This window comes from Meriones unguiculatus, chromosome 11 (assembly GCF_030254825.1).
Source record: "Meriones unguiculatus strain TT.TT164.6M chromosome 11, Bangor_MerUng_6.1, whole genome shotgun sequence".
NCBI classification, from domain to species: Eukaryota; Metazoa; Chordata; class Mammalia; order Rodentia; family Muridae; genus Meriones; species Meriones unguiculatus.
The window spans coordinates 1,134,528-1,158,467 of NC_083359.1; the positions used below are offsets into that span (position 1 = coordinate 1,134,528).

At 42.7% G+C, this 23,940-nt stretch overlaps 1 protein-coding gene across 1 annotated transcript in view; it reads right to left on the reverse strand.

The window, feature by feature from the left end:
- The window catches only part of LOC110563436 (NACHT, LRR and PYD domains-containing protein 1a-like), a 52,474-nt gene extending 31,378 nt beyond the window's left edge, over positions 1-21,096 (reverse strand). Inside the window, exons 1-3 of the mRNA XM_060365005.1 lie at positions 21,036-21,096; positions 18,641-18,649; positions 13,130-14,804 (exon numbers count right to left, since the gene is read on the reverse strand). Coding sequence (XP_060220988.1) covers positions 13,130-14,804; positions 18,641-18,649; positions 21,036-21,096 — 1,745 coding nt within the window. The remainder of the gene's footprint in view (positions 1-13,129; positions 14,805-18,640; positions 18,650-21,035) is intronic.
- Positions 21,097-23,940: the final 2,844 nt, after the last annotated feature.

Below are 23,940 nucleotides of genomic sequence, written 5' to 3' on the forward strand. Positions count from 1 at the left end.
AACAAGAAATTCACAAAACTACAATTCTAAACACATTTTAAACAAAGGTGCAGGCTGCTTTACTGTGATTACACAAAAGCGGGGTGAGCCATCTGATGTGGTGCTGGGAGGGGCCCACACCCTCTGAAAGAGCAGCAAGTGCTCCTCCTGGCTGAACCAAAGCCTGTGGTGCCATCATGAGCCACGCACAGAGAAGTGTGCACACATGTGCTCACACATACACACACACACACCCAATGGTCTTCTGCTTGTCTCCCTGTCTTGCCTGTCTGACCTCTCCTCTCAACTTTCCCTCATCACTAGCAGACAAAGCCTCTTAGTTTCCCATGGAGTAGTCCCAGGTTCCTAAGGCCACTGTACTTTTCAAGCAGGCTGGTGTTCCTGGTTTCCCTTGTCCTATCTGGCCTCTGTCTCTGTACATACTCAGAATTCTTCTGAAGGTCCATGTCAGAACTTCTACTTGTAACATCTATATCAGGGTCATTTATGGCTCACTTGTTTATAACCATAGACACTTAGAGAGAAGAGGAAAATGGTCCAATTGAGCAAGGTATTCTCCCTAGAGAATACTATAATGCTATTTAAAATGGTACTCTACTAGACTTTTAGTACCTGGAGCAGATAGCATTGGTTCATTAACAAAATAAATGTGAGTAGAAGAAAACAGAGAGTCCTTCTCAGTGTTCCCATAGATAAGTACATAAAGAAAAGATTAAAGTGTATACCATGCATTTTCTTTCATGCTCTGAATTAACCTTAATATCTTGAGCTTGTAAGTATAATGTTTTTAATGAGATTTCACCCAGAATCATAGGCATTTTGAGTGATCCTCAGTAGGTGCTATTTTTTAAGGATTCTTTCTTTTTTTAATTTTTTTTATCAGTTACGTTTTATTAACTCTGTATCCCAGCCGTGTCCCGATCCCTCATTCCCTCCCAGTCCCTCCCTCCCTCCCTCCCTCATCTCCACCGTGCCCCTTTCCAAGTCCACTGATAGGGGGGACCTCCTCCCCATTCATCTGATCCTGTTTTATCAGGTATCTTCAGGACTGGCTGCAAAGCCCTCCTTAAGGATTCTTAAAAGGTGTGGTCTTGTCAAAGGAAGTATGTTACTAGGGGCAGGCATTAAGACTTCAAAGACTTGGGGTAAACTCTGCTCTGTACTCTATGTCCTTTATTGCCTGGCTCACAGATCTTCCTGAATTCCCAGAGGCCTGCTGCCATCTGTTGGGTCCCCTCCAGGTAAAACCAGCAATGATGTGTTCCCCTGGTGCCCTGTATGCCCTGTATGACAGCCCCACGGCTCTACCTGCATTCCCAAAGGCCCATCATCATCAGGGACCACCAGAGGCCTTTTGCCACTGGAGATAACCAGGCCTGCAAAACCAAGGACAACCAAATGGATAAAGGCCAGAGTAAAACACAATCAACAAGAGCCAGGGCAAAATGGCAACATCAGAACCCAGATATCTTAATACAGCAAGCCCCATATATCCTAACACAGCTGAAGCACAAAAATGACTTCAAGTCCAATCTTATAATGATGATAGAGAAAATATATAAAGAAAAAATAAGTAAGTCCCTTTAAGAAATACAAGAAAACACGATCAAACAGATGAGGGAAATGAATACAACTGTTCAAGCTGAAAATGGAAATAGAAGCAATAAAGAAAACACAAACCGAAGGAATCCTGGAGAGGGAAAACCTAGATAAGAGAACAGGAACTGCAGATGCAAGCATCTCCAGCAGACTACAAGAACTGGAAAAGAGAATCGCAGGTGTAGAAGATATGATAGAAGAAATTAACTTATTGGGCAAAGAAAATGTTAAATCTAAAAAGTCTCTAACACAAAACATCCAGGAAATTTTGTATACTATGAAAAGATCAACCCTAAGAATAATAGGAATGGAAGAAGGAGATTCCCAGCTGAAAGGCCCAGAAGATATTTTCAACAAAGTCATAGAAGAAAATAACCTAAAGAAGGAGATGCCTATAAATGTACAAGAAGCTTACAGAATATTAAATAGATTTGAACAGAAAAGAAAATTGTCCTGCCACATAATAATCAAAACACTAAATGTACAGAACAAAGAAAGAATTTTAAAAGCTGCAGATGGAAAAGGGCAAGTAACATATAAAGGCAAACCTATTAGAATCACACCTGACTTCACAACACAGATTTTGAAAGGCATAAGGTCTGGGCAGCTATCTTGAAGTCTCTAAGAGACTACAGATGTCAACCCAGACTACTATACCCAGCAAAACCCTTAATCAGAATAAATGGAGAAAACAAGATATTTCATGATGAAACCAAATTTAAATAATATCTATCCACAAATCAAGATACTAGATGGAAAACTCAAACCCAAGGATGGATGTTAACTACACCCAAGAAAACATGGGAAAAAAATAACATTACACCAGCAAAACCAAAAGAAGGAACCCCCCCCCCCCCACGCACACTCTACCACCACCAACATCAAAGTAACAGGAATTAACAATCATTTGTCATTTATATATTCCAACATCAATGGACTCAATTACCCGATAAAAAGGCACAGACAAACAGAATGGATACGAAAACAAGATCTATCGTTCTGCTGCATACAAGAAACATGACTTGCTGGGTGAGGTAGTGCATGTTTGTAATCCCAGCACTCAGGAGGCAGAGGCAGTCAGATCTCTGTGAGTTTGAGTTAAGCTTGGTCTAAAAGGGAGTCCATGACAGCCAAGGCTACACAAAGAAACCCTGTCTTTAAAACAACAAAAACAAAAACAAACTAAAAAGAAAGAAAGAAAGAAAGAAAGAAAGAAAGAAAGAAGGAGAAACAAGCCTCAGCAACAAGGATAGAGGTCACCTTAGAGTAAAGGGCTGGAAAAAAAGGTTTCCAAGCAAACAGACCCAAGAAGCAAGATGGAGTAGCCATTCTAATACATAAAAACATAGAATTTCAACTAAAATTAATGAAAAGGTTTGTGGAAGGACATTTCATACTCATCAAAGGAAAAATACATCAAGATGATATCTCAATTCTGAACATCTATACCCCAAAAGCAAGGCCACACAATTTGTAAAAGAAACATTAGTAAAGTTTAATTCATGTATCAAAACCCACACATTAATAGTGAGAGACTTCAAAACTTTAATCTCACCTATGGACAGGCCATCGAGACAGAAACTAAACAGAGAAATAATGACACTAACAAATGTCATGAATCAAATGGATCTAACATATATAAAACCTAACAGATATCTATCTATCTCTATCTATCTATCTATCTATCTATCTATCTATCTATCTATAGAACATTCCACCCAAACACAAAAGAATACACCTTCTTCTCAGCACCTTATGGAAGCTTCTCCAAAACTGACCACATAATTGGTCACAAAGCAAGCCTCAACAGTTACAAGAAAATTGAAACAACTCTGTGTACCTTATTAGACTATAATGGAATAAAGCTGGAATTTAACAACAGCAGAAATAACAGAAAGCCTACAAACTCATGGAAGCTTAACAATTCTCTACTCAATGACCACTGTGTCAGGGAAGAAATAAAGAAAGAAGTTAAATGCTTTTTAGAATTCAATGAAAATGAAGTCACAACATACCCAAACTTTTGGGACACAATGAAAGCAGTTCTCAGATGAAAGTTCATAGCACTAAGAGCTTTCATAAAGAAATTGGAGAGATCTCATACTAGCAATTTAAAAGCACACCTGTAAGTTCTACAACAGAAAAAAATAAAACATACCCAAGGGGAGTAGATAGCAGGAAATACTCAAACTCAAGACTGAAATCAATAAATTAGAAACAAAGAGAACAATACAAAGAATCAACAAAACCAAGAGCTGTTTCTTTGCGAAAATCAAAAAGATAAACAAACCCCTAGACAAACTAACTAAAAGGCAGAGAAACAGTATCCAAATTAATGAAGTCAGAAACAAAAAGGGGTATATAACAACAGATACTGAGGAAATCCAAAGAATCATTAAGTCTTACTTCAAACGCCTGTCCTTGTTGTGTACTTGAGCATCTTTTGGATATATGCCTAGGAGTGGTATAGCTGGATCTTGAGGAAGCACTATTCCTAATTGTCTGAGAAAGCACCAGATTGACTTCCAAAGTGGTTGTACCAGTTTACATTCCCACCAGCAGTGGAAGAGGGTTCCCCTTTCTCCACATCCTCTCCAGCAGGAGTTGTCCCTTGAGTTTTTTATCTTAGCTATTCTGATAGGCGTAAGGTAAAATCTCAGGGTCGTTTTGATTTGCATCTCTCTGATGGCTAAGGACATTGAACATTTCCTTAAGTGTTTCTCTGTCATTCTGTATTCCTCTACTGAGAATTCTCTGTTTAGCTCTGTATCCCATTTTTTAATCAGATTGCTTGATTTGTTGTTGTTTTTTTTTTTTAATTTCTTTAAGTCTTTATATATTCAACCATGTTTGTAGCAGCTTTATTCATAATAGCCGGAACCTGGAAACAATCCAGGTGTACCTCATTTGAGGAATGGATACAGAAATTGTGGTACTTTTACACAATGGACTACTACTCAGCAAGGAAAACATGGAAATCATGAAATTTGCAGGCAAATGGTGGAATCTAGAAAAGATCATGCTGAGTGAGGTATCCCCCAAACAGAAAGACACACATGGTATATATTCACTTATATAGACCTATAAGATAGGATGAACACACTGAAATCTATACACCTAGAGAAGACAAACAAGAAAGAAGACTCAGGGTGAGATGATCAATCTTCACTGAGAAAGACAAATGGGATGGACATTGGACATAGGAGAAAACAAGTAACAGGACAGGAGCCTACCACAGAGGGCCCCTGAAAGACTCTACCTTGCAGTGTATCAAAGCAGATACTAAGATTCATAACCAAACCTGCAGCAGTGTGCAGGGAATCATAAGAAAGAAAGGGGAGTTAATATGACCTGGAGAGGACAGGAGCTCCACAAGGACCAAATATATCTGGGCACAGGGGTTTTTTATGAGATTGTTTCTCCAACCAAGGACCATATATGGATATAACCTAGAACCTCTGCTCGGATGTAGCCCATGGTAGCTCACTATCCAAGTGGGTACCCTAGTAAGGGGAACAGGGACTATTTCTGACAGGAACTCAATGGTAGGCTCTTTGACCCTCCCCTCCCGAGGGAGAAGCAGCCCTGCTAGGCCACAGAGGAGGACTTTGCAGCCAGTCCCAAAGATACCTGATAAACCAGGGTCAGATAAAAGGGGAGGAAGTCCACCCCTATCAGTGGACTTGGAAAGGGACAGGGAGGAGATGAGAGAGGGAGGGTGGGATTGGGAGGGAATGAGGGAGCTGGATACAGCTGGGATACAAAGTTAGTAAACTGTAACTAATATTAAAAAAATAAAAAAAAACATTTAACGAAATACTTTGGCAAGTTCAATGTACATGGAATCAATATTGAAATTCAAATAAATGACTATATTCAATCTTAAAAAAAAGCCTGTACTCCACAAAATTGGAAATCCAAATGAAATGGATAACTTTCTTGATATACACCATTTGCCACATCTAAATCAAGATTCCCTAAACAATTTCAATAGGCCTATAATCTCTAAGGAAATTTTAACAGTCATTAAAATCTCCTATCCAAAAAAAAAAAAAAAAAAAAAAAATCCCTGGGCCAGATAGTTTTAGCGTAGAATTCTACTAATCATTCAAAAAAGAGCTAACACCAACACTCCTCAAACTATTCCACAAAGTTGAAACTGAAGGAACATTGCCAAACTCAGTCTGTGAAGCTACAGTTACCCTGATACCAAAACCACACAAAGACTCAACATAAAGAGAATTTCAGATCAATTTACCTTACAAACATTGATGCAAAAATGCTCACAAACCAAATCCAAGAATATAACAAAAACATCCACAATGATCAAGTGGGCTTCATTCCAGGGATTCAGGAATGGTTCAATATATGGAAAGCCATCAATGAAATCCACCATATAATCAAACTGAAGAAAAAAAAACCCCACATGGTCGTCTAATCAGATTAGAAAAAAGCCTTTGACATAATCCAATACTCCTTCATGTTAAAAGTATCAGAGAGATCAGAGATACAAGCTACATAACTAAGTTCAATAAAGGCTATAGATAGATATATACAATTCTGTAATATACAGCAATATAAAGGCAGTATATAGCAATCTGATAGCTAACATAAAATTAAATGGAGAGAAACTTAAGGAAGTTCTACTAAAATCAAAGATAAGACAAAGCTTCCCAGTTTCTCCGTATTTATTCCGTATAGTAATTGAAGTTTTAGCTAGAGCAATAAGACAACACAAGTTCATCAAGGGGATACAAATTGGAAATAAAGAAATCAAAGCATCACTATTCACAGATAATATGATTGTATACGTAAGTGTCCCCAAAAATTCTATCAGAGAACTGCAGACAATGAACATCTTCAGTGGGCAGTTCCAAGACGGTGGCAATAAGTATGCACCGTATCTGAAAGACAGAGGATGTGAAACTCCAAAACTGGTGAGTGGACAGGCAGCTGGATGCAGGGCTTTGACTCTGAGGCTTCCCAGACTAGAGGGGACAACTCATGAGTTGGGGCCTATCAGATCCAGGTGGCAGTTTCCAGGCTCTGGGAGTGGTGAAATGAACCACTCTGACGAGGGCCAAGCCCAAGGTCCAGGACTCTCTGCATTTGCGGCCAGACTTTGGATCTCTCCTGCTCCCCTGTGGGAGGCAGCACCAGGATTCCTGGGGCATCTCTGGTCAGTTAGATCCAGGGCCCCCTTGGCTGTAGCCCAGATCTGAGAGTCACTGACCATGGCCATGCGCTGCCTGCATACTCCAGCAAGTGCAAGTAAAGCCCCAGGTGTGGGGACCCTCAACTCTAGCGACCAGATATTGGATCCCTCCCTCTTGGCTGTGGGCAGCATCAGGATTCCTGGGACGGCATTTCCAACGTCCAAGCCACTGTTCTGTGGTTCACCCCATGGACACCAGGCCAACAGTAGAAGCACGTGATTCCTGGATTCAAGATGGCACAACCCATTCAGATCTGAGTGACAGGAACACAGTCTGGCAGGCCTGTAGGCCATGACTCAGCTCCCATCTTAGACAACCTAGAATTGCTATCCACACTGAGCCATTCAGGGTACATGTGTATTGTACCCACAAACCATGCCAGCACCCCCACGGGGCTTGAGCTTCAGCCTTCCAGGCATATGCATGCACTTGCCCTGGCCTTCAAGGAATGCTCCTTTGCACACTCCTGTGTCTGTGCACATGTGCCTGTGACCTTCCTTCCTTAGCTGCATCTGAATCATCAGCACCCATTTTCGAACCCCTAGACATCTCTCATCTTTCTGAAGACTACTCTAGACTCCAGAGACAGGTGGACCCAGTCTGTAGTACAGGTTCTAGGAACAAACAGCCAAGGCTACGGGCAACCAGATGGCTAAAGGCTGGTGTAAGAACACAGCTAACATCACCTAGAACATCATTGCTTCACCAGCAATCCCCCAAATCAATGGATATTCTAATGCATCTGAAACACAGGAAAATCATATTAAATATATGCTTATTCAGTTATTAGAGGCACATAAAGGAGAAACAAACAAAGCTCTCAAAGAAATACAGGCAAATACAGCTGAACAAATAGAGGTCATCATCATGGACAGACACATAATCAAACAGAAGGAATGGTGCAAGGCATGAAAACAGAATTAGAACAATAAAGAAAACACAAACTGAGAAACTCCTGGAAATGGAAAACTTAGTAAAGAGATCAGGAACCACAGAGGTTAGCATCACCAACAGAATACAAAAAATGGAGGAGAGAATCTCGGACACTGAAGATACAATTGAAGAAATTGATACATCTGTCAAAAAGAGACATAAAAAATGAAAAGTTCCTGACACAAAACATCCAAGAAATCAAGGACACCATGAAAAGATGAAACCTGAGAGTAATAGGAATAGACGAAAAAGAAGATTCCAGACTCCAAGGTCCAGAAAATATTTTCAAGAAAATCATAGAAGAAAAATGTTCCAACTTAAAGAAGGAGATGTCCTTAAACATACAAGAGGCCTACTACAGAACAACTATTAGACCAGACCAGAAAAGAAATTTCTCCCTCCACATAATAATCAAAACACTAAATTTACAGAACAAAGAAAAAATATTAAAAGCGGCAAGAGAAAAAGGCCACATAACATATAAAGTCAGACCTATGAGAATCACACCAGACTTCTCAACAGAGACTGAAAGCCAGAAGGGCCTGGGCAGATGTCACTAAGAGACCACAGATGCCAACCCAGGCTACTATACTCTGCAAAACTTTCAATAAACATAGAAGTAAACAAAATAATCCAGGACAAAACTAAATTTAAACAATATATACAATAATAACCCCTACCTATAGAAGACACTAGAAGGAAAACTCCAATCCAATGAAATCAACTACACACAAGAAAACATAGGATACAGATAACTTCACAACAACAACAACAAAAATAAAAACAAACAAAAAAACAAGCACGCAAACACTATCACCACCAACTTCACAATAAAAGGAACTAATATTCATTGGTCACTACTATCTATCAACATAAATGGACTTAACTCCTAAATAAAAAGACACAGACTAACAAGATGGTTGTGGAAACAGTATCTAACATTCTGCTGCATTCAAAAAACAACCTCTGCAACAAAGATAGACACTACCTCAGAGTAAAAGGCTGGAAAAAGGTTTTCCAAGCAAGCAGACACAGAAAGCTAGAGAAGCCATCCTTATATCTAATAAAATACACTTTCAACCAAAAATATTGGAAAGAGATGGGGAGGGACACTTCATTTTCATCCAAGGAAAAATTCACCAGAAGGACATAATAATCCTGAACATTGATGCCACAAATACAAGGGCACCTGCATCACAAATGAAACATTATTAAAACTTAAATCACACATTGATTCCAACCCATTCATGGGAGAACTCAACATTCTACTCTCATCAAGGGACAGATCATTGAGACAGAAGCTAAACAGAGAAATAATGAAACTTACAAAGGTCTTAAATCAATTGGACCTAATAGATGTCTACAGAACTTTTTATCCAAACACAAAAGAATACAACTTCTCAGCATCTCATGGAGCCTTCTCCAAAACTGACCATATAGTCGGGCACAAGGCAAGCCTCAACAGATACAAAAAGATTGAAACAATCTCTTGTATCCTATCAGAAGACCATGAACTAAATCTGATCTCAACAAAAACAGAAATAACAAAAAGCATGCACACACATGGAAACTGAATAACTCAGTGACACCTGGGTCAGGGGAGAAATAAACAAAGAAATTAAAGACTTCCTAAAATTCAATGAAAATGAAGTCACAACCTACCCAAATTTATAGAACACAGTAAAAACAGTGCAAAGAGGAAAGTTCATAGCACTAAGTGCAATCATAAAGAAATTGGAGACAAGCAACTTAATGGCACACCTGAAAGCCCTAGATAAAAAGAAACAGACACACCCCAGAGGAGTAGACTGCTGGAAATAATCAAACTCAGGGCTGAAATCAATAATTTAGAAACAAACAAACAATTCAAAGAATAAATGAAACCAAGAGCTGGTTCTTTGAGAAAATCAACTAGATAGAAAAACCCTTAGTCAAACTAACTAAAAGGCAGAAAGAGAGAATCCAAATCAACAAAATCAGAAATGAAAAGGGGGACATAATGACAGACACTGAGGAAATCCGAGCAATCATAAGGTCATGCTTCAAAAGCCACATTATTGTAAAAATTTAGATGAAATAATTGATTTTCCTTAAAGATACCACATGCCAATGTTAAATCAAGATTAGGTAAACAATTTAAATAGACCTATAACTTTACCCTAAGGAAACAGAAGCAGTCATTAAAAGTCTCCCATCCAATAATAATAATAATAATAATAATAATAATAAGCCCAGGGCCAGGTGGGTTCAGTGCAGAATTCTACCAGGCCTTCAAAGAAGAGCTAACACCAATACTCCTCAAACTATTCCACAAAATAGAAACAGAAGGAACATTGCCAAACTCATTCTATGAGGCCACAGTTACCCTGATACCTAAACCACACAAAAAACCAACAAAGAAAGAGAATTTCAGGACAATCTCCCTTATGAACATTGATGAAAAAATACTCAATAAAATACTCGCAAACTGAATCTAAGAACACAACAAAGATATCATTCACCATGACCAAGTAGGCTTCATCCCAGGTATACATGGTATAAAAACAGACAGATTGATCAATGACATCAAATTGAAGACCCAGAAATTAACCCACACACTTATGGACATTTAATTTTTGACAAAGTAGCCAAAACCATACAATGGAAAGAAAAGAGCATCTTTAACAAATGGTGCAGGTCTAACTGGATGTCTGCATGTAGAAGAATAAAATAGATCCATATTCATCACCCTGCCTAAAACTCAAGTCCAAGTAGATCAAAGACCTCAATATAAAACTGGTTCCACTAAATCTAATAGAAGAGAAAGTGGAGAAGAGCCTTGAAAATATTGGAGACACCTTCCTGAACAGAACACCAAGAACTCAGTCACTGTAATCAGCAAATTAATAAATGGGATTTTATAAAACCAAAAAGCTTCTGTAAGGCAAAGGAGGCCATCAATAGAACAAAATGGCAGCCTACAAAACAGGAAAAGGTCTTCATCAACCCTACATTTGACAGAGGGCTAATATCCAGAATATACAAAGAACTCAAGAAATTAAACTTCAACAAACCTAATAACCCAATTTAAAAATGGGGTACAGAGTTAAACGGAGAGCTCAACAGAGGAATGGCCAAGTAGCACTTAAAAAAATTAGCATTCTTAGCCATCAGAGAAATACAAATAGAAATGACCGAGATCCATCCTATACCCATTTGTTGTCTAAAAAAATTCAAGTGACAGCACATGCTGGTATAGATGTGGAGCAAGGGGAACAATCCTCCACTGCTGGTGGAAATGAAAACTTGTACAACCACTTTGGAAATCAATCTGGCAGTTTCTTAAAAAATTGGGAATAGTTCTTTCTCAAGGCCCAGCTACTACCCTCCTGAGTGTACCCAAAAGATGTTCCACCATACCACAAGGACACTTACTCGATTTTGTTCATTGAAGTGTTATTTGAAATAGTCAGAACTGGAAACAACCCAAATGTCCCTCAATGGAAGAATGGATAAAAAACTGTGGTGCATCTACACAATGGATTACTACTCAGCTATTAAAAAAATGGCATATTGAAATTTGTAGGCAAAAAGATGGAACTAGAAAAGATCATCCTGAATGTTGTAACCCAGACCCAGAAAGACACTCATGTTATGTATTCACTTATAAGTGGACATTAGCCACAAAGTATAGGATAACCATGCTACAATCCACAAACCTAAGAAAACTAACAAAAACTGTCCAAGGAATATTACTCAGAATAAAATAGACATTTGAAGTAAATGGAGGGAGCAAACTGGGTGGGAGTGGGAGTCGGGAGGTGAACGGTGTGGTTATCAGGTGTGGGGACTGGGAGAGAGAACAGAAATCAGTGGGTGGTAGCTAAGGGATGGGAGGGAAGACTTCCAGTAGTCTTTGGGGGTGACCCTATCTGAGACTCCTAGCAGGAGGATATATGAAGGCTGAAGAGGCCACTTCTTTAGTCAGGCAGGACTTCCAGTGGAAGGAAGGGGACACCAACCCACCCATAAAACCTTTGACCCAAAACTTGCCCTGCATACAAGATGTAGAGGGAAAAGATGGAACAGAGATTGAGAAAATGGACAACAAATGATTGGTCCAACTTGAGACCACCCCATGGGAGAGAGCCAACCCCTGACACTATTAATGACATGCGGGCATTCCTGGCAAAGGGCTCATGGCCTGGGGCATGACCTGATGTTGGAGAGTCTGCCCAGAGGTGAACAACCAAAGGCAGGCTTGGAGATGGTGTGGAGGAACCTGATTGGTTTCCCAAAACTATATAATTCTCTCTTCTGGAACAAATGAGTCTGCGTCTACTTGCCCTTAGAATACATTCATCTGACCCCTGTGTCTGGACAGCAACTCTGCACCTCGCACCCCCTCGGCCTGAACCCCCTTTCCTCACCCACGGGCTGGAACCTTGGGAGGAGGACCAAGACTATTATAATGGCAGACAGAAGCCTAGCATAACTGTTTTTTTAGAGGCTCCACCCAGCAGAAGATTGAAACAGATGCAGAGACCCACAGACAAACAATGGGGAGAGCTCAGGGAGTTCTGTGGAAGAGTTGGGGGGAAGGAATGAGAAAGCTGGGGTGGCCAAGGATACTATGAGAAGACCTACAGAGTAAACTAACTGGGCCCTTAGGGTCTGAATCACCAGCCAATGAGCATGCATGGGCTGAACCTAGGCCCCCTACACATATGTAGCAGATGTGCAGCTTGTTTTTCATGTGGGTTCTCTAACAGTTGGAGCAGGTACATCTCTGACTCTGTTGCCTGGCTTTGGATCCCTTTCACATAGCTGGGCTGCCTTGTCTGGCCTCAGTGGGAGAGGATGTGCTTATTCCTGCTGTGATTTGATGTACCAGGGTGGGTGGATACCCTGAGTGGGTACCCATAGGTTGCCTCACTTTTTCACATAGAAGGTAGTTATCTGGGCAGTGAAAACATAGGGATTATCATACATATGCATTCTGAGGTAATGGGGGAAACCCTCAGGGCCAACATCACTGTCATGGGAATAGGGGATGGCGCCTGCAGGAATGAGAAGTTTCTCAGAGAGAAAGCATGTTAAGAGAGAGGATCAGTAACTGTGGCCATTGTGGCCTGTGAAAGGTGAAGATGATTTGGGTTGGAAGAGCTGGTTGGTCCTCAGCGAGGCACAGGAAGAGACAGAAGAGACAGAAGTTCATAGTCCTGTCCCATGCTCAGGCACACAGGGGTGAACAGAGAAAAGTGGTCAGATCCAGCAGTTACATGTCACTGGTCACCTGTATCCTGCTGCCCTGGAACCAGCCAAGAGTGCTGCTGGCTCAGACATGGGGGCTGGTGGGATCCACGGGGAAGCTGGAGGGAGGGCTGTGTCTGGATACTCACAGAACTATCCTTGGAGCCATCAGCGTCGTTCGCTGCTGCCCTGCCCCATTCAGCTGGAGTGTCTTCCCGTGGCAGCAGAACTTAATGCAGAAAGTGACCACCATGAGCTCCACATCTGTGCGGACCACCAGGTGACTCACGTTTGGCTGGAAAACAGCGTGTGCCATATGTGTGGGACCATGCACCTCCTTCTTTTGAAGACCGTGCAGCGCCTGTGTCAGGAACTCCACATTCTGAATCTCATAGAGGCAGTGAAACAACCCCAGAGAATGGAGATGCTGGTGCTGGGGCAATGCTCTGGCTTTCCCCAGGAGTTCCCACGGTGTGTGCAGAGGCAACTGGCTGTTGAAGAGTGTCTTCATCGCGTTCACTCCCTGCTCACTCAAAAGGCCAAACAGAAAGCGTATAGTGGGTGCGCTGAACAGGTCTTGTCTTCCATACACTTCCATCAGTGTTTCCACTATTCTGTAGTTTTCCGTACCATCACGTTTCTCCTCAGTATCCCCCAGGACACAGGCCATTGCTGCAAAGAACTCCTGGAGACACAAGTGGGCAAAGCTGCAGCTCAGAGAGCCGGGCTGCTGTTGAAGGACACCGATCTTCAGGAAAGTGGCAATGTCAGCCTGAGCTAACCCTTGCTTATGGAGGTCGCTTTCACTGAATAGGCTCCTTCTTCTGCAGATCCCCTCAGCAGCCACTGAGCAGAGAGCCCTGAGCTGGGTCTCCAGGTGCTGACCTTGGATTGACTGGGAAAGGTATTTCAGGCAGAGAGTGGTGGTGGTCTGTGAGGTCAGGGAGAGGTGTCCTCCCTGCTCCATCTGCTGTGACAGGCAAGTGCAGACCAGCCAGCACACCCAGGGAACCACACACAGGGTTGAGAGTTCTGGGTTTAATTCAACAAAGATAAAAATTTTAAATGCGTCTTTTTCCTTTGCAAAATATTTTCTGAAATATTCCTTCCGTCCTGACTCAGAGAAGCCCAGGACTTCCACCCAACGTGGCCGCCCCAAGGAAGGAATGATCTTCTGGAGAGCTGTGGTCCGAGCTGTGAGCAGGAAGGAAGCCCCCGGGAGGATGGATTTCCCCAGCAAACTGCCCAGCAGTGTGTGCACTGGCTGTGTCTGACTCCAGTGCAGACACAGCTCAGGATTCTGCCCCTCCAAGACCCATGCTGGCTCATCTATGCCATCCAGGATGAAGAGCAGTTTCTCAGGCCGAGACAGGATCTGCCTGATGGGAGCTGTGGGCACAGTCTGGCCCTGTGCTATGAGCTCTGCCAGACTCAGCTGCTGGCACTGGGCCAGCTCCCTGCAGCTGAAGAAGAGGACATGCTGGAAGTGATCCCTGTAGAGCTGGCCTCGCCTCCAGGCTCTGCTCACATGCCTGGCCAACGTTGACTTCCCAGTCCCAGCAGCCCCATATAATATGACTAGCTGAGGCTCTTCCTGGGTACCCAGGCTTGGGGCAAATAAGTCTTGGATCTCAATCAGACGTTCTTTCTCCTCTGGTCCATATTGATGCCAGCTTTTCCTGACCAAGGTCTCCCAGTCTCTTGGGCAGGATTTTTGTAGGAGTAATAGCTGTGTGAATTTTTGGGGCAAATTCTCCATTTTCAAGTACCATATAGGGTAAAGATTCTCTTTTCCTTCATTTTGATATATTTCTGGAATAGTTCCTAAAAAAGAGAAAGAAAGATGGAGCATAAATATACACATTAAAGTTGTCCTTCTTTCCTTCCTTCCTTCCTTCCTTCCTTCCTTCCTTCCATCTAGCTTTCATCAACTTGATGAATTTTGGCATCTGTTTAAGCTGTACAGCATATAGGCTGTGAATATTGATATATTAAAAACAGTGTAGAGCAAAGAATGTGAGTTTTAGAGTAGAAGAAGTTTCTAGTTCAAGTCCTGACTAATTAATAACAATGCTGTATGACATTCATCCATATGTCACATATTTATCAGTGCCTTACCCTGTGCCAGACCTGTTCTTGAGGCCAAGAATAAAGGGTGAGTTCTGTCCTTATTCAGTCTATGGGATGATTCATTGGGTTCACTGAGCTCAGCTTTCCCATCTGTAATTTGGGGCTGTGGAGAAGTGGGGGAGATTACAGACAATGGAGCAGATGTCTGCTCCTGACAGAACCCACTGGTCCCCACCATTGCAGTTTTGACAACATCATTCTGAAGGATGATGTTGGGCTGCTGTAGAGTTTATGTTTCAGGACATAGACTTTGTCCCCTGTCTTTGCCTTCCTTCTGGCAACAACAGGCATATTTTGTACTGTCTTCCAGATATCTTTGGTAACAACAAGGCTTGTTTGTAGTTACTGTTTGGATGCCTTTTGTACCCACTGAGATTCATGCTGAAACTCAGTTGCCAGTGTAAACTCAGGTTTAGTGTGAATGTTTGGGGTCATTGGGCAGCCCCCTTAATAACTGATGAATACTTTTCTAGGAATGGGCAAGCTGTTGGGAGAAGAGGAACATTTTCTCTCCTGCAGACACCTGCTTGACTTTACACATTCTTTTTTAAAGCTAAGCAGCCATAGTCACAATTTTGGACTTTTAGCCTCCAGAACTACAACCAAATATGCATTTTAAAGAAATCACTGAGCGTGATATGGTCCTACAATTTATCACTCAGAAGACGGAGGCAGCAGAGTCAAAGCTCAGGCCACCCTTTCCATATGGTGATTTTGGAAACATCAAACCAACCAACCAATCAACCAACTAACCAATCAATAAATGAATCAAAATACAAAAGTTGCTCAGTCTCTGTTTTCTGTCCTGGCAATGGAAAATAAACTAAGACATTTGCTCTTGGTGTAACCTGCTCCACAGTTTGCCACTTTGTACTCTGCTGGACTTCACCCCTCCTGTCCCACTACCCTTCCTCCAACTACTTCACATGAGGATTCACCTCCCCAGTTTTGGACTTGAACACACATCTCATCACAGCATCTTCTTTGGAAGGAACTCAAGACAAGGCAGGCAGGAGGACACCACATAGATCAGAATCCAAGTTCATCCCCATTATCTGCCATTTTCCTAAAGTACAAGGCAGCTGCCCGTCCTGCCATGGACAAGGTGCTGGAGAGTTTGGGAGAACACTGAGTGCGTCATGAGTTCACACAATTAGCCCCGAGGACCTGGCTTCAGGGTCAACTTGCCTCTGAAATCAGGATCTCTGGATCTGCTCTTCCTGCCTTCTGTAGGAAGACTTCTAACATCCTGAGTGCAGCAGGCTGGCCACTCATGTCTGTGGCCAAGTCTGCCTGGCTCAGGCCATGTCTGCCCAAGGTACCAAGAGCGGGCTCAGCTTGTCCCAGGCTGTGCTCTCCAAGGCCTTCTAGCTGGAATGTATCTGTTACCATGTACACATCTAAATCCTCTTCAGATCTGTCACAGTTCAAAAGCATCTGAGGTGGCAAGATGGCTCAGCAGTTAAAGAGCTTATAGCAAAATTATGGACTAAGGTTTGGGTCCCTAGCTCCCCTGTACATGCTCTGTTTGCATTATGGCTCCTGTAATTTCAGGCTCAGAAAGCTAAGACAGGGGATCCAAAGAGCAAAGTGCCTAGCTAGACCTGCTTCATGGATGAACTCTGGGTGTGGATTATGCAAGATTCTGCCTCAATGAGTAACAGAGAGTAACTAACTGGGGGAGTTTCCTTACATCAGTTTAGGGTGTAAATTCCCACATCATTTTCATCCATCCCTGTCCTCCTTACAATTCCTCTTGTTAATGCTTTCTTCTTTAATGATTGTGACATACACACACGAACACAATGCTGAGTCTGTTTAGTGCTGCTGTTATGTGTATGTGTGTAATGCTGATCACTTGGTATTGGATAACCTATGAGGAGTTCATCTCTGGAGAAGACCGTTTCTTCTCTTAGCATCCATAAATTGCCTGTAGCTTTTCATCTAGAGGTAAAAACACATGAGACTTATTTGGAATGGCTTTAGAGGTTAGGAAAATATAATGAGTTCAACAGAGAGCTAGGGAAAGAGGTCTTATGTCATATGTGCAGAGTAGAACACTTGTGATATGAAAATGGAGTTTAAGGTTTAAATGAAACTAGGGAGTAAGTGAGAGGGGAGAGAGCTAGGTTGGGATAGGTTAACCAAATCTATGTAGAAAAGATCCTTCCAGAAACACTACTTTTGCAAGTGTGCTGGGCAGTTTTATGCCAACTTGACATAAGCTAAAATCATCTGAGAGGAGGAAACCTCAATGAACAAAATGCTGCCATAAGATCGGGCTGCAGGTAGACCTGTAGGAAGTTTTGTTAATTGGTTATTGAAGGGTGACAGGTATCCATTGTAGCTGGCCATCCTGTGTTCTATAAGAAAGTAGGCTGAACAGGTCTTACATAGCAAGTCAAGAAGCAGCACCTCCATGGCCTCTGCATGAGCTCCTGCCTCCAGGTTCCTGCCCTGCCTCAGTTCCTGTCCTGGCTTCCATACAGTTGGAGTTTAGTTTTGCTTTGTTTGAATTGTAACTATGCCCTAGTTCTTCCATCTTGAAATAAGGAAGTTTTGAGAAATGAGACCATCCTAGACTAGAAAGAAAAACAACTGGACCTTGAATGAGGGCCAGCTTAGAAAGAAAACCAGCCAGGGCTACTAAACCTTGAATAGAGGCCAGACCAGATGGCCCTCCCTAGAGGACAGAAGGAGCTTATTTTGAGATAAGAAACCTGGGGCAGGGAGGACTGCTCTGGGAAGAAGCCACAAGCTGCCAGCTGCAAAACTGTTTTTCATGTTATCTTTCTGCTGACTAGTCAATGTAAAGAAACGTGTGGTCTGATTTTTAGGTATAAAATCTCTGTGCTTTGTATGTTTGGGGTCATCTCCTGCCTTGAAGGGGTGACCCCATCATGATCGGAATAAACTAATGCCTCTTGCTTTTGCATCGAACCACAGTCTGAGTCTCATTGGGAGGGGAGCGGTCCGGAGTTCCTGCAGCGGGACTGCAGGTCTTACAGTATGTAACTTAGTTTTGATTTTTTTATAGGAGCCTACAATTGAAATATTCAAACTTTTAAAAGATATTTTGGATTTTTAAAGAAACTAGATGTATTAAAGTGACTGAATTTTTAATGTGTTTGGACTTATTAAGCTGTAAGACTTTGTAAAGTATATTACATTTTGATGTGAGATCTTGAGAGTGATTTAAAAAAGTAAAGGTAGCTGTGTGTGGTGGTACACACCTTTAATTCCAGCACTCAGGAAGGCCAAGGAAAGCAGATCTCTGAGTTTGAGGCCAGCCTGATCTACAGAGTGAGTCTAGGACCACACAGAGAAGCCCTGGCTCAGAAAAAGAAAGAAAGAAAAAGGAAAGGTAGATTGATGGTGACTTGTTAGTGTATCAAGCTGACAAGGGATTAATTGTGTTGGATGGTTTTATGTTAAATTGATACAAACTAAAGGCAGCTAAGAAGGACTTCTGGTGGATGGAGGAGTTTACCAACCCATTCACAAAAACCTCAATCCGAAACTTACTCTACCTTCAAAACCTGCAGGGGCAAAAGGAGAACAGATAGAGCAGATACTGAGGGTCGTTGCAACCAGTGCTGGGCCCAACCCTGAGACCCACCTCCTGGAAGAAAGCCAGCCCCTATCTCTACTAACGGTGCTCTGATACACGGACAGGAGCTACCAGAGCTGTCCTCTTAGAGGCTCCACCCAGCAACGGCTTGAAACAGATGCTGAGACTCACAGCCACACATTGAGAGAAGCATATGGAGTCTACTGGAAAAGAGGGAGAAAGGATAAATGGACCTAGAGGTGACAAAAGTTCCACAAGAATACCAACAGAGACAACCAATCAAGGCCCAAAGGGGCCTATGGAGTCTGAAGCACCAACCAAGGACAACGCCTAGTCTGGGTATAGGTCCTCTACATGTAAGTGGCTGGTGGGCAGCTCAGGCTTCATGCGGGCCCACAGGGAGGGGAGCGGGGACATCTGACATGGACTATGTTGCCTGCCTTTTGATCACGTCCCCGATGGGACTGCTCTACCAGGCCACAGAGGAGGAAGATGGACTCAGTCCTCATATGACTAAATGAACTGGGGTGTGAGGGTAGGGGGACTCCCCTATTCTGAGGAATATGGAAGGGGGAATGTGGGAGGGATGGTAGGACAGGGAGGAGAGGATGGAGGAGCCTATGACTGAGATATAAATTGAATTAATTAATAAAAAAGGAAAAATAAGTGCCTCTATAAGATCCTTCTGTACGCAAGCCTATAGGGCATTTTCTCAATTAATGATTGATGTGGTAGTGTCCAGCCCACTGTGGGTGGTGCTAACCATGGACTGGTGGTCCTAGGTTCTATGAGAAAGCAGGATGAGCATGCTGTGTGAAGCAAGCCATGTGTTGTATGGCAGTAAGTAGCACCCCTTCATGGCCTCTGCATCAGTTCCTGCCTCCTGCCCTGTTTAAGCCCTGTTTAATTTCCTTTGATGATGAGTAATAAGCCAAATAAACTCTTTCCTCTTCAAGTTGCTCTGGTCATGTTTCATCACAACAATAACAACCCTAAGACAATCAGCTTATCAAAAATATAACTTAAATAAATGTTGAATACTGAATAATGGGTGCACAGTGCTTTCCTCAGAAGGCATGAGTTAAAAAGGGCAAATCCCAGTGACAAGCATGGAGTACCTCCCTCAGTGTCAGGGAAGAAGCAGGGACTTGCAAAACAACAAAACCTGTCATTGTTCTTGACAGTCCACCAGAACTAGAGTTAAGACTCTATTGCTGAAGATACAACATACTGTTTGTTACAGGATGTAGAGAAACCAAATGCACACTGAAGCTCTCCCATCCTGCTAGCAGCTTTCATAGAGTTAGGAGGCACCAGGAGGTCACTGGAGGACAAAAGTTATCAATACTATTCAGATGACCCTGAGTGTTACAATGCTGACCTTCCAGGCAAGATGTGCTCACTGGTTCAATAGTGGCATGAAGGTTATAGAGTAACCAACTGCTCTCTGAGTAGATTTGGGAGATTCTTATTAGATTTGAATTCCACAGGAGGAAATTCATGCCTGGTACTATAAACATGGTCTAAAGCTCTTGGCTCAGGGGTCAAAGGCTCTGTTGTTTTGATAAATGGACATACCTTTAAACTACTTCTGAAGTTTATGTTCATGCACATAGATAGTGTTTCTCTCAGCCTTGGCTAGAGAGGCTTCTCTCTGCAGTGGGCCTCAATTAAGACAGTCTAATAGTAAAAATGCTGATTAAGTTTCTGTTGTGTTCTTGGTCCTAGGCAGGATATCCAGGTGGGGTCACCAAGGCTCTGGAAACATTGCAAAGAGGTGGCAGAAAGAATGAAAAAGCTAGATGACAGGACGAAGTACTGCCATGTGTTTTTTTTCTGGGCAGCACTTGGTTGTTGCACTGATGAACTCACTATAGCCATGGTAACTTGTGCATGATTATCACAAGATCAAGCCAACAGCATTCACTCTTCCATCTGGCAGCACTAACTGGACTGAGAGATTTAAAAATTATCATCAATATCAAACAAGACAACAACACAATAAAACGGGGGAGAGGGCATGAAAATGGGAGTAGGTGTGTTGGAGTGAGAAGGGTTGAGATAGACATGCTCAAGCTACAATATATACAGATAGAAACTTTTCAAACAAATAAAAGTTATGGTAGACCTGCACTCCCACGCACAGTACCCTCTCCCATGCTGGTCACTCCACAGCTGCTTGCCAGAAGTCCTGATCTCCTGGACCCTCTCTCTTCCCTGGGAAACCCCTGATCCCCAGGGACATCTTAGCTCATTCAGGTGGTATGAAGACACAGATAATCTACCTGTACTCTCTGGCAGAACCCTCCTGCTCTGCCTAAAGCAGCTGTTTCCCAGGGAAAATGACCTCTCACTTCCTTTGGGGCTCACGAGATCACAGACCCCTTCCTGCAAGGAACCCTCTTTCCCACTCATGCGGCACAGAGACACAAGCAAGGCACATGTTCTCTGTGTGCTCTCTAGTGCAGCCACTATGTGAACTCTGGTCAACTCACAGCTTCTTACACCACACCTATCCTCTATGCTTATCCTGATACACATCTTGTGCGCAGGTCCGGCCTGGTGAGTCTGCCTGTCCCTCCCCAACCCACAGACCTGTCTCAGTTCCTCCAAACAGGACCCCAGCGCAGGCTGATGAGGTCTACCTAACTTCAGGTTCAGGCCAGGCCCTTGGCACCCAGAACCTGTGCATGTCTGGTTGGTGTGACTGCCCTCATTGCCATGATGCCAGAGAAAGGAGGGCAGAGACATTGAGTGTGTGAGTTGTGACAGTGAAGGCTAAACTACAGTTCTTCAACTGTGAGCCTTTACTTCTCCCAACCTTGTTCTTCTTGACCCCAAAGTGGGACAATAGCTCTCTTTCTTTCTCAAGACTGGTTCTGAGATTTAAATTCAAGTGAGATGCAAGTGAAGTCTTCAGGTCCCGGGGGCTATGCTGTGCACTTTGTCCTCAGTGGACTGAGTCTTCACTCATGTCTTTGTGTCATCAAAGGAGTTCATCTTACCTGAGCAGTGACTTTAAAGATTCATCTGGAGGCTACTTCAACTCAGGGCCCTCCTGATTGCTGGTGATGGGTTGGAAGGAGGTTCCCAGTCCTCAGACACCCCTTATGATGTTAGAAGATTGGGTGACTTTGGGCCTGGAAATTCATGGTCTAGGGGTTGGGTCTGGAAAAGCATGGTAAAGGTGTGAGTAGTGCTCTCCCAGTGAGAAAGGACAGGGAAGAGGCAACTAGTTACCAAACAGTCACTGTGCCTCAGACTCTCACATTTTGAACTCTCACAATGATCCTATGAGAGGGTATGATGGCTGGCATTCTTGGCATCTCAGAATCTAGAGTAACCTAGCAAACAAGAACCTGGGGACACTGGTGAGGGATAGGTTAGGTTAGCTGAGGTAAGAGGTTCACTTTAATTGTAGATGGCAGCATTTCAAGTGCTGGAGCCCTGGACTGAATGAAAAGGAAAAGGAAGCTGAGTGCCATTCATTCATCTCTCTCTGTTTCCCAACTAAACACAACGTGATGAACTCTTTCAATCTCTTTCACCTATTACACGTCTGCTCTGATGAACTATGCTCTTGATCTATGGGCCAAATAAATGCTTTATTATTTAAGTCTCTTTTGTTACAATAGCATGACAATAACTACTACCCCTGAATAATTAACTTTTAATACAGTCTCACTATGTAGCTCAGGTTAGTCTTGAACTCAGGTTCCTTGTGCCTCAGTTTTCCTAATCCTGAGTTGACAGGAAAATGTCTGTGCCCAGTTAATTGTTGTGATTTTGAAGCCATATGATTTTATTAATTCTTGATCTAAAACTACTAGGTGAAAACAGTTTACATTAGGCAGAGAGATTCTGACAAACTTCATTCTGGCTGAGGTTGACATTTCAAATATGAGCTGACCATTATTAAGTGCCATCTTGAGGGGAGAATGTTTACTGCCAAGCACAGTTTTGACATCCAGTGAAACCTGAGCACACAAGTTGGAGATGGAGTGGAATTGCTTCAAATGGAACAAATGGTTGAGCAAATGTCCTTGTTGTATACTTGAGCATCTTTTTGCTCAACCATGTTCATAGCAGCTTTATTCATAATAGCCAGAAACTGGAAACAACCCAGATGTCCCTCATTTGAGGAATGGATACAGAAATTGTGGTACATTTACACAACGGAATACTACTCAGCAATTAAAAATAAGAAATCATGAAATTTGCAGGCAAATGGTGGGAACTAGAAAAGATCATCCTGAACGAGGTATCCCAGAAGCAGAAAGACACACATGGTATATACTCACTTATAAGTGGATATTAGGCATATAATATAGGATAATCAGACTAAAATCTGTACACCTAAAGAAGCTAAACAAGAAAGAGGACCCTGGAAAAGAGGATCAATCCTCACTCAGAAAGGCAAATGGGATAGACATCGGAAGAGGGAGAAAACAGGGAACAGGACAGGAGCCTATCACAGAAAGCCTCTGAAAGACTCTCTGCCCAGAAGGGTATCAAAACAAATGCTGAGACTCATAACCAAACTTTGGGCAGAGTGCAGGGAATCTTATGAAAGAAGGGAAAGATAGAAAGATATGGAGGGGTCAAGAGCTCCACAAGGAGAGCAACAGAGCCAAAAAATCTGGGCCCAGGGCTCTTTTCTGAGACTGATACTCCAGCAAAGGACCATGCATGGAGATAACCTAAGACCCCTGCAGAGATGTAGCCCTTGACAGCTCAGTGTCCAAGTGGGCTCCCTAGTAAGGGGAACAGGGGTTGTCTCTGACATGAACTCAGTACCTGGCTCTTTGATCACCTCCCCCTAAGGGGCAGCAGCCTTACCAGGACACAGAGGAAGACAATGCAGCCAGCCCTGATGACCTGATACACTATGGTCAGATCCCCTATCAGTGGACTAGGGACGGAGCATGGGAAGAGAAGAGGGAGGGAGGGGATGAGGAAGGGCATTAGAGCTGGGATACAAAGTGAATAAGCCGTAATAAATAAATAAATAAATATATAAATAAATTAATTAATTTTAAAAATGGAACAACCAGGTACCTGGAAACAGTGTAGCAAAAAGCAAGGGAGGGAAGAATGCTTGTGGGAACATGAGAGGAACTCTTGTGGGGAGAGTCATGAGCAGTCTAATCTCTGCTACAATATCTTCAGCAAGGTCTTCCCTAAGCCCCACATGTGAGGGACTTGTGCAGAGCTTGAAGATGTGAGGTCTGTACTTGAGAGGGCAGTAATGGTGAGCAG